Source organism: Eulemur rufifrons, chromosome 8 (genome assembly GCF_041146395.1).
Source record: "Eulemur rufifrons isolate Redbay chromosome 8, OSU_ERuf_1, whole genome shotgun sequence".
Lineage (NCBI taxonomy): Eukaryota > Metazoa > Chordata > Mammalia > Primates > Lemuridae > Eulemur > Eulemur rufifrons.
The window spans coordinates 116,967,151-116,982,030 of record NC_090990.1 but is presented as its reverse complement, the minus strand read 5'-3'; the positions used below and the strand labels follow the sequence as shown (position 1 = coordinate 116,982,030).

At 39.5% G+C, this 14,880-nt stretch overlaps 1 protein-coding gene across 11 annotated transcripts in view; it reads left to right on the top strand.

The window, feature by feature from the left end:
* Positions 1 to 14,880, top strand: part of NTNG1 (netrin G1) — a 320,172-nt gene that overhangs the window by 271,077 nt on the left and 34,215 nt on the right. For 5 of the 11 annotated variants that reach the window (XM_069479075.1, XM_069479076.1, XM_069479077.1 and 2 more), the window contains one exon: positions 2,772 to 2,906. The exons of the other annotated variants lie outside the window; for them this stretch is intronic. In XM_069479075.1, the coding sequence (XP_069335176.1) occupies positions 2,772 to 2,906 (135 nt within the window). The remainder of the gene's footprint in view (positions 1 to 2,771; positions 2,907 to 14,880) is intronic. 11 annotated transcript variants of the gene reach the window in all.

The following is a 14,880-nucleotide window of genomic DNA, read 5'->3' as shown; positions in this document are numbered from 1 at the left end:
TGAAAGAGATGTTTTAAAATATTTGCATCATTTTATATTGTGGCAAATATAAAATGCAGCTGGCTATTCTATGTTGCCACAGTGATTGCTACTTTGTGATTACTCATGAATTTATCCATTTTTCATGTAAATTTCACACACAACCATGTCTCCAAAGATGCATGTAATTACCCTGTGATGATGCAGCAATTACATGAAGATGACATCCTTGCATGCTTCTGTTTCATATAAACTTGAGCATTAAGCAGGAAGCCAGAGGATATGTGGTTCGTGACCTTGGGTAATCACTGTTAATAATCCTGCTAACAACCTTTGCATCAGAATGAAACACAAGGTTCAGCAATTGCTGCTAAACATATCTAAAAGTTATGATGTATTATTTTTAATTCCCCTTGAAACCCAGGATCAGATCATCAGAGGTGCCTTAAATAGAAAAAAGCAAAGACAAGACATTTTTAATACCTGTAAATCAATTGTAGTATAACTTTTTCATCAGGCTTCCAAAGTATTTCATGTTATTTTATAATCTAACAGTTCTACATATTCTTCCTAGTTTTATGGAAGAAAATGTGATCCTCCAAGGCCATTTCCATTACCCCAACATCCACCATTGACCATAGTTCCATAAATTATATTTTTTTAAAACCAGATTATTTGTTATATAAGGTTAAAGGAAGGCCACACCTCTCCCTGTCCTTTATCTTTAGGACTGTTTGAGTAACATTACACTTACACCGTATCCTATGACAACCACTGGGATGTACTATGGTTAGATGTTCTGGGTATTTTTTTTTCTATTTTGCATCTAAAACCTTATATTAATTAATTTTTAGGGGCTAATTAACTAAAGTCATATGTGAACTCATGTTGACCAGATGTAACTGTGGTCCCAAGCTTACAAAATGTTAGTGATTCATTGTCCACTTATACACTTTAAATAGTAAAAAACATACTACAGTTTTCATATAGGTACAAACTTATATGTATGTACAGACAAACATTGAAAGCTATAACAAAATGACTATTTAAAATATTCTTGTTCGGGTGCAGTGGCTCACACCTGTAATCCTAACACGTTGGGAGGCTGAGGCAGGAGGAACACTGGAGTTCAGGAATTTGAGACCAACCTGAGCAAGAGTGAGACCCCATCTCTACAAAAAATAGAAAAAAATTAGCTGGCACGCACCTATAGTCCTAGCTCTTGGGAGGCTGAGGCAGGAGGATTGCTTGAGCCCAGGAGTTTGAGGTTGCAGCGAGCTATGATGAAGCCACTGCACTCTAGCCGGGGCAACACAGTAAGATTCTGTCTCAAGAAATTAAAAAATAATTAAAAGTGAAATATTCTTGAAACAGTCTCTCTCTCTCTCACACACACACACACACACACACATTAGAATAGAAAAAAAAATGTCAATTTAAAATAAAACCCATATTACTAAATACAAACCAAGCTAGGTAAGGCAGAAACATTTTAGAGTTTTCTAAGTTTTGTTTTTACCTGCATGTATCACTATTAGTCTTATAAATGTTTGTTTTATAAGAATGCTGAACTCAAAACCTGACATAACTAACATGAAATAAATCATAATTCTAAAACATTCCACATTCCTTGAAGAAACTGTATAATTAGTCTCTACAACACAAAGTCAGAGTCGAACGCCTGGATCCCTCTATAATGCTAAACCCTGAATCCCCATTGTGAATCTAAGATGCTGAACTTGATTATGTTAGGCCAAATTCTCAGTATTTCTCTTGGTTGGTTTGTTGGTATGATTTTGCTTGTTTTTTTTTTTTAGCAACGGAACCTCTTACTGGATCCATTTTAGGATAAAGGAAACTGAGAGACAGAGAGGCATAATAACTTGCCCAAGATTGCACAGTGGGGTAATGAGGAAAGGACTTTTGGCCCACAAAATCCAAAAGCTACAAACTACCTGCTCTACTTTGCAAGTTGATGGAAGCCTAAGAATTCCCATTTCTGGTTCAAGTTTTAAGCAAAATAGAGCTTCATAAGTAAAAATATCCTCAATTAGAATGTGTAAAGAGTCAAGAAAACATTCTATTTTCTGGTCATTACACAAATTTGTATTCTCCTGCCAGCAGACATTATAATGAAAATTACACATCTCAAATTACACCTATGTTGAAATTTATTTAGGATTACAAAATTTATTTTTCTTTCATGATTGTTAATCTAGGCTGGATAAAAGCTGTACTAACATGCCTAGCAAATACAACATCTAAAGGCTCATCACAAAACAGTATGTACATAAATAAGTTAAGGTTCTGTCCCAAATCATAAAGTAAAACTACCTTTGAACGAGCAAAGTGCATTCATATTGCACTTTTAAAATGTTCAGCAGTTCTCAAATATTGAGTGTAACGGCTAAGCCCATTTGAATAATTTAAAACAGATTTTACACTGATGGCATATTGATTTATCCTTGATATACAAACTTCTCATGGTATTCATTAAACCATCTAAAAATGCCCTAACAAATGGGATCTACGTTATGATCTATTATCAGTGAAAAGCACAGTGTCTTATTTCCTTGGAAGTTTTCGGTTGATTTCCTCCCAGATCATAAAAATGATATCACGGAAGGCCGAGCAAATAAATAAATGGCCCTGAAATAGCCATATTTGCCGAAGCATTTCATTAGTGGACATCGTTCTTTAAGTAAGTGATGCATTTAAGTGACGCTCCTGTGTTGATAACCTGTAAGCCATGCGGACTTGTCTCCAGCCTGTGTGTTGTCTTGTTTCTACAGAGTGTTATTGTAACCCTTTGGGCTCAATCCATGATCGTTGTAATGGCTCAGGATTTTGTGAGTGTAAGACTGGAACGACAGGGCCTAAGTGTGATGAGTGTCTGCCGGGAAATTCCTGGCACTACGGCTGTCAACGTAAGTAACTCTGGGAGCTGCCCTCTGCCTGCTGTAGCATGGCCGATTCTGCTTGTCTAGGCCGGTGCGTGCAGCTTCTCAGAGCAGAAAAAGACCCAAACTGCTGACAATCTTTAAAAGCTACTTAATGCCCCAGGCTATGTGTGGGAGAGCAATCCATCAGCTGTCCAGCCGACTTCTTCGAAGCCCATCTCCATCCCCTCTGATAGCTGGAGCAACTCATATTGAAATATTGTATGGAGATCCATGGACCTGGCCAGACCGTAAATTAAGTGGCCCAGTAGGGACCCAGCTTGGAAGCCCTCACGGCAGAACGAAGGGTGATGTGTATGTGGTTAATATATTTCTCGCAGTGAAAGCTACCCTGGAGCTCCAGAGTTCATAAATTAAACGATATCTACATAACTCATTACCACCCTTGCTATCACACCCATCACTGAGTCTTAACCAAAAACCTAAAGGTAATAAATCTAAGGGATATTTAAATGCCGGTGTAAAATAAATGACAAAACTCAATATTGATTTTAAGCCTCTGAGGTTAGGCACCATGCAGGGAGCCTTAGACAAATGCCATTTGGTTCAGCCTCATTTCTCTGGAGATTATCAGGTCTGCTTCAAAGCTCGGCAAGGCAGGTGGCATGTCAGTGGGCACAGGGAACATTAATTTTCAAAATCAGGGCAGAAGCTTCCTTCTGTCACTCATAACCTTTTCTGCCTTTAAATTCTGCACCATCCATACATAGTTAGCTTACTGATATTAAAGAACCACACACCATATCCTCTGTAGCAGCACAGTCCAATAGAAAATAATACAGCCCACAGATGTAATTTTAAGTGTTTTGTTACTCACATTAAAAATGTAAAAAGAAATAGAAGAAATTGATTTTAACAATCTACTTTATATACCCCAAAATATACAAAGTATTATCATTTCAACATATAATTAATAACAAAATTATCGAGGAGATTATTTTCCATTTTCTCATACTCCATTTGAAGTCAGGTGTGTGTTTTATGCTTACAGAGCCTCTCAATTAGGGCTGGCCATATTGCAGGGCTTAGCAGCCGCATGAGTCTACCATATTGAGCAGCACAGCCTTAGAGGTTTTTGCTTGCTTTTCACTTGAAGAAAAAGTCAGCATGCAGGGACATCTAAAGCCAATTACTACAGAACACTATAAATTATTTCTACACTCTAATAATAATTTTTCTATATTCTATGTAATAAATTATATAAGATAAACTCTACAAAAACTAGATCCAATTTCTACATAAAATTCTATGGAAAATTATAGAATGTTCTATCTGCTACTTATGAAATATGTAGTTATCTGGCAGCTACACTTCTATGTAATGTAAAGCCAAAGTGAAATGCCATGGGCAGCAATGAACCGTGGCAAGAAGCTGGAAGTTTGTCCTTGAGGGGGTCAGGTTTAGGATGGAATCCGGGAATTGGGAGCTGAGGCATCCAGCCATGCTGGAGAGGAACACTGAAAGACATTCAAATAGTCAGAAGTCAGGCAGCACACCTGCACGTAAGCTCTGGATGAGGCCGTGGTTTAAAAGCCCTACATGCCACAGTTTCCCAGAAAGCACTCGTCCTTAGGGGTCCCGGTGAGTTGGTGGATCCCAGGAACCACGAGAGGAGCCAGGGCTCAGAGGGCAGCTATCAGTCCTGGAGCAGCTGGACATCGAGGCCCAGGGAGCACATCAGACAGGAGAAGGGAAGGAGGAATAGGCAGCGGAAGGCTCGAAACCAGCACCAAGAGTAAAGCCATAAAGAATAAGCAGACTTTCTAATTAAGACGCACGTATCAAAGAGAAAGTCTCATGTAAAGTTCCTGATGCCGCAGGACCTAATGATTGGGTTCCTGGGGTGTAATCAGGGTAAAACTCTGGAGAGGAAAATAAATGAATGCTACCTTGTGCAAATGCATCCCAAAAAGGGCCTAACCCAATTCTTCTATATTAATTATTGGAGTATTAGAAAAAGACATAATGCCACCAAATTTTCTCTCTGGAATGAGAAGGCTGGATTTAAGCCTGGCTCTACCGCCGAAGGACTGTGCTGTGCTGTGCAACATACCAATCACAAAAGCCTCTGTGCTCCAGCACCTCCAGCACCTCACATACTTGTCATGTGGATTGCTGAGACGGGAGGAAATGCGTTTATTCTTTCGAGCGTGTGCTGAGTACTTACTATGACTTAGGCCCTGGGCTGATGGGAGGATGAAAAGAGACAGCAGCGTGGACATGTGGATGCAGAGGTCACCGTCCGGTGTGAGAGGGTGGCATGTGACCCCACAATTATGATAGAAGGTAATCAGAACTACGGGAGAGGGACGGACCGGCCATTTGTTGGTAAAGCCCAGATGGTGAGCCAGGCTTCCCACTGACACGTGAGTTAGGTACTAAAGGATTTGTAGGAGCTTTCCAGGATAGAACTCCTGGGTAAAGGTGATTGAGCTAACGCACTAGGTTCCAGAAATATCAAATAGTTTTAACATGACTGGGGGATAAAGGGGTGTGTGTGTGTGTGTGTGTGTGTGTGTGTTGGGCGGTTGGGAGAAAGGGACAATGTTAAAGCTGCAAGAACCAGGAACTAGGTCGTACGGTTTCCTGAATTCCAAGCTAAGGAGTTTTACATTTTAAAGGAGGAAAGTGAGAACCGGCATGTGGAGAAGGTGTGAGATCCATCATATGGTTGTAAGCAGAGGAATGAAAGGATCAGATTTGTTTTTAGAACGGTTATTCCCGCTACTTAGTCAGGAAAGGATTAGAATGGGTTGAGATTAGATTTGTTATGTAAACTTAACATATTTCAAACACAGCTTTGAGCATACAAGAGCGTTTTTCTCACTCAAAATTCTTCTTTCCTTCTCTCAGACCTGCCCACATATATAGGGCTGGGATTGTATGTGAAAATACTGAAATTCTTCTGTCAGTTAGGAATGAAAAGATTTCAAGGAGGCCCGGCAAAATCAAAATTTGTGTTTAGCTTGCCCAATAGAAGAATGAGACATTGAAAAGAAAGAGAAGATTATTTAAAAATATGCATGTGACCCTTTTGAAATCAAAGGAGAGCCAATAGGCGAGTCCCAGAGCATAAAGCTGACCCTTCTAAAGAGGAGGCAGCATCCTATGCTTCACGCAACACACGAAGGGTTAACATATATTGGGAAATAATGAAATACCTGTTACCACACCAAAGACTGGACATAAAGGACATTCATGACTTTTTAGTTTGGAAGAGTAGAAATAGCCACTTGTAGAACTGATGAGACCCGTGAGGAGAGACGCTGTCTTCCTAGAGGATGTATGTGAGATACGTTGGAATATCCCGTAGTGTTTATTAAGGCCACCAGTGGTTACCTAGCTTTACATAACTTGTGTGAATACTAATGGTACTTTCAGAAGAATTCATAGTCTGCATATCTGAATTAAAATCAAAAGATTTGGTGACAAGCTAAATGTTATGATTTTGGAAGATAGCAGAGCTGTAGGAAGCCAAGAGCTAAGCACACATGGCGAGGCGGAGATAGACTCAGTTGCTGGGACCATGGCTGACAATATCAGAATTTTCATTTGGGAAGAGATCAGTACATACATGACCAAGAACAGGCAACGTGTGTTTAGTAGGAGGCTCAGTGGCCTGATCAAGAAGATTTTTAATTACATTTGAAAGGAATACAGGGGAAATGCTCTGATAAGACTGTCAAACCAGGTACAGCAGCAAACCACAGGGTTAAAAAAAAAAAAAGGCAATAGTTATTTTCACCAGAAGAATAAGAGAAAGGTTGGGGAACTAAATTTTATGGCCTAGATGTATCCTCTCCCAGAGAATGTCCAATCACCGTGTTGCTTTTCTACTGATAATTGTAACAAGTTGCCACAAATTTAGTGGCTGATGACAACACAACTTAATTGTCTTACGGTTCTGTAGTTAGACATCAACAGGGTCTCACTGGGAGACCCTTCTGCAGGCTCTTGGGGAGAATCTGTTTCCTTGCCTTTTCTGATTTCTGGAATCTGCCTGCATTCCTTTGCTCATGGCTCCCCTTCTCCCACCTGCAAAGCCAGGAACTTTACATCTCTCTGTGATTTTATTCCACCATCACATCTTTCTCTGACTGTAGCTGGGAAGAGGTTACCACTTTTAAGGACCCATGTGAATAAATGGGCCCACAAACATAATCCAGGATACTATCTCCTTCTCAAGTTCCTTAATGCGATCACTTCTGTAAAGTCTCTTTTGCCATGTAAGGTATCAGGTTCTGGGGATTAGGATGTGGACATCTTTGGGGATCCATTATATTCTGCCTACCACAATAACCATCAAGAATGACAACTTTTATTGCCAGGAATAAATATGCAGATATCATGGAGATGGAATGAAATTCATGCTGGGAATAAAGACATGCAAGGGTAAAGCATATTCAAAAGAAATACACAAAAGGATTAGAAAAGAACAATGTATATCAAGAAGGTGTAGATGTGCATCATGCATTAGAAGGTAGAGACAGTGAAATGTTTTTCAGTGAAGACCAAAAACAGTATAGAAAATGTATTGTCAGAACATATTATAGAACACTGGACCATAGAGGATACATTGTCCAGAGGGAAATTAGAAAATTCAAATGCTCTATCTTCCAAAATGGAAAAATTCAAATATCAAGATTTTTGCTAAAATTGTTTGCTTGCATTGATGAGAATGTCTTCATCCAAAGGAAGACAGAGTCACATAAGGGAGTAAATGCTATTAAAAACCTAAGGGACATTGCCCCAGACCCTTAAAAAAATTCAAAATATTCTTGGGGAAAAAAAGTAGAATGTTAGAACTCTTTAAAAATGAGTATGTGCACACACACACGCACAACATACAATCACTGATTTTTTTTTACAAAAACACAAATTATTCCCAATAGACTACCTAGAAAAAATGTGAGAAAAAGAGGGGAGACTTCAAGTGTAACTAACTTGACTATCCACAGACCTTTCTTCTGAAGTTTTGATGGCCATTAATTCAGTCCCTATTGTGTGCAGACACTGTGTTGCAAATTTAGGCTAAAAAAATAAGTTGCAAAAAAGTAGGTGGTGTAGAGTAGGTTAACAGTAGTTCAAGTGGCAGAACTGATGACATCTTAGCTTACATCGCAGCTCAATTCAAGACAACAGTATGTCATGAGTGGCAAAGAAGCTGACAAAAGTTAAAGAAGGTTATAGTCCCAAGAAAACATGCCCTGAGCAGCCCATATCAAGGGTCCAATGCTTAGAAACAACATTTTAACATAGCCGAGAGTGATGTGGGAGAGTCCTCTCTTTGATGAAGCTTTAGTTGAGGCAGCCTGGTAAACATAGGATTTGGCATGTCACAGATGTCAACCAGTGTTTGAAGGGCTATGATGTATAGTAAGATAGAACAGGAGGCCATGGGTGAAAGAGGGAGCGGGGTTTCAACTTAGCATTCTCCAGCGATTCCTCTCTCCAGCTGCCTGAGAATACAGCAGGTGCACTGGGTAATGACAACTTCCCCAGGTTCTGGAGAAGTTCAGATAGAAGCTGAATGGCCTCCTATGAGTGATGCTTTCTGGAGAGTTTTGCCTTAAATGGAAAGTCAGGTGAAAAGCCTTGAGAATTTAGCCTTCAGACTTTAGCCTTCAACTTTCCAGCTCGGACTTCAGACCAGGCTCACGGGGCAGAGGGAAGGTATCATGAAGGTGCCCACCTCAATTTTTATTAAGAACCACAGTTTGGCTGTTCATCTGTCTTCTAAACTCTAACCTTTCTTTACTTTCAGATCTCAGATGCTCATACTTCTCACTAGCCATGTTCTCAGTCCTCACTTCTGGTTTCCAAAAGTCAGAAACTAAAGACATATAACCCCTTTTATTCTCAGGATTCTTCTGCTACTATAGGTCAGGGGAGATTTTCTTTCTTCTTCTCCTTCTCCTTCTCCTCCTCCTCCTCCTCCTCCTCCTCCTTCTTCTTCTTTTTTTTTTTTGGTATGAGATTAACTTCTACAGGCCTGACAACTCGTGATCATGAAGGTATTAAGAGGATGTTTTCAATTGCTTCTGTGAGATGGAGATTATACCTCCCTGGACAAATGTGGAGCCTAACTTATAATTTTTCAATTGCCTCTAGTTGCTGTCTCTTCCTATTTGCTGTGTTACATTAAAATGTCCAGCTCACATTTCACCAGTTGACCTCACATGTTGAATCCATTGACAGGAAGCATGTCGCTTAAACAAGATGTGTCTGTGATGCGTCAGAGCATTTGCAGTTGCTAGACATAAGATTTCACTCATTTGGCTCCTAGATCTCTATCAGTACAAGTTGGTCTCATCAACAAAATGAATGGCATCGCTGAATCCAAGTTTTTAATTTCCTTGATAGCAACTTGAACACCAGTATCATTTCCTTTGCTAAGTGCCACGTACATAAGGGTGATGAAAAATACATACTCGGAGAAGGGCACTCAGTACTACTGTTGTACAACTCCTAAGGGTGGGAAGAAAGTGCTCTTTGAATAGAACCAGTAGGAGCCTCCCAGAGGTAATTTAGAAAGGAAAATATTAGGCAGACAGAAGATAGAAAGCAGCAATTTGTAGGCATTACAAATATGCTGGGTAGTTCTCCTGGGGGCAAAAAGGCTCATTTTGTCAGCTAGAAGAGCAAACCCCAGGGTTGCCCCCGGTTGTGAAATTTCTTTTGAGTCAGCGGAAGATGCCACACCACGCAGTCATGCTAACAGCCATCGCTTCCTGTTGCAGTTCTTATTTTCCTTTGATTCTTAACTTTCATTCGGGATTGTCGGAAAAATCCCACGGACGTCTAATACATTGGGGAGCCGATGCTACCCGTGAGTGACAGGGAGTGAGTGGGTCAGGGCTGACTCTGTGGAAAGGGCTTTAACTCTTTACACTCTGATGGCTCCATTCGGAGCAACCGTAAGAGGCGAATACTGATGGAGCTGGCTTGAAAGCAGTGAGTTGTTCACGGTGCCCCCGACAGTGGGCTCGTATCCTACACACATTCAGAATCCACAGCTTCTCAATTGCTGACGCTCAGCCTAGGACACATACAGCTAGTGGAGGTACCAGACAGCAATCCCAGGCACCTGCTGGCATTCTGAGACTTGCCTACTCTTTAGCTACCCTGTGCTCAGCTCAGAGAGAGGCCTAGCTATAACCTGGAGGGGCAACTTTCCCTGTTTACTTGGAAACCAATGCGAATTTCCCCTTTATTTGAAGAGAATACTGAGAATGACAACTATGCCCAAATTCTACCATTTCACAGCACAGAACCATCCAGGCTTAACAGTGAAAGGTATGTGAAATGCTGGTGCTCACGGAGAAATGCAGGCACAATTTTATCTGCTAATAACCGAGAATCAAAGCAGCAGTCTGGTCCTATCTGATAATAAGATGATCAGGAGGCCAAATGGAAATACAATATGTGAAGTGCTTTCCTTACTTTAGACAGTACGTAAATGGTGTTTCACCGTGAGCAGTTCTTCACACACTAATGAGTATATGTGTGCGCGTGTGTGAGAAAGAGAACCTCAAGATATTCTAAACCTGCATATATAAAGAACATGTCTAAGTGTGAAAATCAGCCCAATTGCAAAAGGGCCACTCCACTTGAAACTTGGAGAAATTTTTCATTTAAGCAAAGGGCCAGTCCTCACCTACCATCGGAGTAGAATTCTGGGTTAGGAGAGTCACAGGTAGACCACAGTGGGAAGATTCTTGAAATCTAAATTCTAGGAATCAACATAATGAGGTGAAAAAGAGCCTTCGATTTGGAGCCGGGGTCTTGATTCTGGATTCTGATTGTAACTGCTACCACCTCTCCAAGGAATGTTTAGTGGACCCACTCGGCCTTCTCTGTGCACCTCCTTCTGTGAAAGCCTAGAGAGAGCTTGGATAGTCTAAGCCTCCTCCTTGGTCTGAAATTCTACCACCCTGAAATCTCACAAATGGTCTGATCCATTTGCATATGGACCAATTTCTGGGAAATAATAATTATTATTTTAAAATAATAAAAAGTATTCATTGAGCCCTTTCCATGTGTCAGGAACATGTATGTGTTATGTCATCCCACAGGAGAGGTAAGATTATTTTCCTCATTTTATAGATGGCAAAACTGAGATTGAAGGAGGATGATTCCATCAACTCAAATGCCTGATGGGTGACACACCAGTTATTAGTGAATATTTATTGTTAGTCAAGTTTGCTGTGGCATTTTATAGGATTTTGTCACTTTTACTTTGCAGATGGAGACAGAAGCTTTGATGATTTATTCCAGGGGTTGGCAAATTTTTTTCTGTAAAGGGCCAGATGGTAACTATTTTAGGCTCTGTGGGCCATACAGTCTCTGTCACAACTGCTCAGCTCTGCTGTTAGAGCAGGAAATTAGCCATAGGCGACACTTAAATGAATGAGTGCCTGTGTCCCAATAAAACTTTTTTTATGGACACTGAAATTTGAATTTCATATAATTTTCACATGTCAAGAAACATTATTCTTCTTTTGATTTTGTTCAATCATTTAAACAATGTAAAAACCATTCTCAGTTCTTAGGCCATAATAAATAGGAAGCAGGCTGGATTTGGCCTGCAGACCATAGTGTGATTTATTCCAAACTCACACTGCAGTTAGAAGTAAAGAGAGAACCTGTTAAATAAAGAACATGAAGCAGGAGGCAAGAGAGAACATAAGGGAAAAAAAAGGCATTTCATTAAAATGTGTCCTCTGTCTTGACATAGAGATCACAGGGAGTTGATCTAACGGGTTCATATTTACAAGGCCCTAATTGACCTTAAGAAAAATGTTAGGATTCCCAGAAACACGAAGGCTTTGACCATATAATTTCGAGGACAAGATCACAGACATAGTGCCAACTGTTTAAAGGCTTGAAGAGCTGGCCGAGCCAATTTAGTATCAATTTAGTACAATCAGCAGCTAATGAAAGAGAAGTCAGGGTGGCCATAACATGATCAGGATTGCTCGTGTTGGTGTGAGGAATGATTCTATTGCATTCTGCAGAAACCACCTGTCACCTTCAATATCAGCAAAAAGCTCTACTAAGAGATAATTACAGCAATAACATCAGGCTACAACAGCAAGGGCAGAGGGAAAAAAAATACATACACGACATGTTGAGGATGCAAGTTTTTACCATTGCCTTTAATATTGGAGGTAATTGTTCTGAATAAAGTGCATGTCAGTGATGCGAACCCCCACCCTTTCTGCCCAATTCTCTCTTGAGTGCGACTGAGCCCACTGAACCCAGGACTTTCTGGATTACCCACAGGAATAATGTTATGGCCCATCCTGGTTAAATGCATATATGTTTTTCATCCCATCTTTGCAAAATGTTCTCTTTTTATAAATCACAGTCAACCTTCAGTTATCCATTGCTGCAAGGCAGGGAGAAAAGGCCTGCATAAATGAAGAGCAATTAATTATCTTGATGTAAATTCCAATGAAGTTGGATTTCATCTTGAACAGGCACATACTGTATACACACAGAAATTCATACCCACACACAGTTCATCTGCTCTGCATCCAGCCTCACTCTCTGACTCACCCTTGCAGTTAGCAGTCAGGATCATCCAAACATCGTTGGATGTTCCTTTTAAAACAAAATCGTTTCCTAACATGTATTTTTAGCAACATTCTTCCCTCTATTCTACAAAAGTGTAGGATTAAAATTATATATTGTAGTTATATTTTCTAAACTACTACTCTTTGGGGGAAATGGGCATGAATCTCAGAGTCAAAACACCACAAAAATGATGAAGTATTGATGTAATTATTTTTAAGAATTACATTCAGACCTCTTTTTAGTTAGTATTGTTGACCGTGTGAACTTAGTCTATATGTTAATCCATATTCTTTATCATGAAAATCAATAATATGGACAACTACATTGTTCACGTGGATTGTGAACACAAAAAGATGAAGTTTGAGAGTTTCCAGGAGGGCTGGTTACCAGGCTGATTTGGCAATTTATTAGTGATGTAATGTCAGAGGCCACAGTCACTGCATTCTCTGTGATGCTGCTGGCTCAGCTTTCCCTAGTGCCCACATGGAAGTTATTTGGATGTACTATTAAGTATTTTCTAAGATATTACACCCCTGTTCTTTCCAATTAAACTAAAAATTACAGTTGCTGATATTGCAGCAAAGACGCTAAACTACATATAGACATAATGAATGAATTCCATCTAATTAAATGAGGCCTTGAAATTTCTGAAGTGACGATTTTACTAAAGACAGTCCGGAGTCTTGGGATGGAGGAGTTTGTGCTTCATCTGATAGAAACATCTAATGAAACACGATTAAATCAACCGTGTTCAATACATTTCTTCATATACAGCAATGAGATCAGATCATACTCTACAGGAAAACTGCCTTTGTTTCATCTTTTGATACTAAACTCAGTTTAACCAAGGTGAGAGCCTCTTAACAGAGTCTCGCTAAATCTTGTGAATTTTCCTCCCTGGCAAGCTGGCTGGCTATCGACTTGCCCAAATCATTCACTTTTTCATTGACTCATTCATTCACTTATTTATCATTCATTAATTCACACAATCATTTGTTTAACAAACACTGAAGTCCTAGTATGTGCCAGGAATTGTGCTAAATTTTGGCACCAAAAGATACATAAAATGTGATTCCTGACCTTCAAGGGCTGGAAGTTCAAGAGAGGTCTCAAGTCTAACAATACCTTCCTCTTGTCAGAATCTGAGAAAATTGACTTACAGGACCACTTTTCTAGCTTGCTTTTCTAATCATAGGTATTTCTGACCTATAAAACTTAGAATTGTACATATGACTTGGAACCTTAGAAATATTCTAGGTTAGCCACTCATTTTAAGTCACAGATTAGCTCTTATTAATATGTAACAATGACAGTGGGCACTGTTTATTAAGTGCTTGCCATGTGCCAGGCACTATGCCAAGCCATTTACAGTCTTGTTTAATCTGCATAAACCCCATCAGCAGTTATCCCCATTTTACAGATAAATGAACTGAGGCTTACAGAAGCTTATGTAACCTGCACAAAGTCATGTAGATCCTTGGAGCTTAACAGTGTGATCCTTCATCCAGTAGCATCAATATCACTTGGGAATTTGTTAGAAATGCAGAATCTCAGGCCCACCCCCAGATTTACAGATCTGCATTTTAACAAGACCTCCAGGTGATTCGTGTGAACATGAAAGTTTGAGAAGCAGAGGACTAGATAATAAGTGAGGATTTTAACCTAGGCTGGGCTGACTCCTATGCCCAAAGTTTTTGTTGTTCTGGTGGTGGTGGTGGTGGTTTTTTACCACTTTGTGTTCACGAGTAATGTTGGCTGGTAAGTCAAGGGCACACATATGCCTTGGAAAAATTCATATTAGGGGCAGGAACTCATATAGTATCTCACCTCATCAGTTTTTATGTATTCTACAAATCCAAATCATATTAAAATAAGAAAAATCATGAAAACTTAAACAAGTAGCCTATTTGTTTTCTTTCATCCATACAATTTAAAAGTGGTTAATATTTGATAGGTTAATAATAAATATTTTAATATGGTATATTGCATTTGGTTATGAATATATCAAAAGGAAATACAAAGTGAGCTCCAAAATATAAACTTTTATTGGGCACATGAAAAAGAACATAAAATTTGATGGCAATTACCATTTAATCTATTCATGTTTGGAAACGTATTGAAAGAGAAACTCATAACTCAGTTAATTGTTATGAATTATTAATTGCTCGTTTGAAGAGCGATGAGCAGAACGGCACTTGTTGAAAAACTTTCTTTCTCAGTGGTTCTAACCTTTGTGTCATTGGTTTTATGAGAACAAAAGGGAAAGAATGACAGCAAAATTCTAATCATCCAAAACCAAGAAGTGACAAGACAGTGAACATCTCAGTGAGTATAGAAAGGTTAATTGAGATTGAAATGAAAT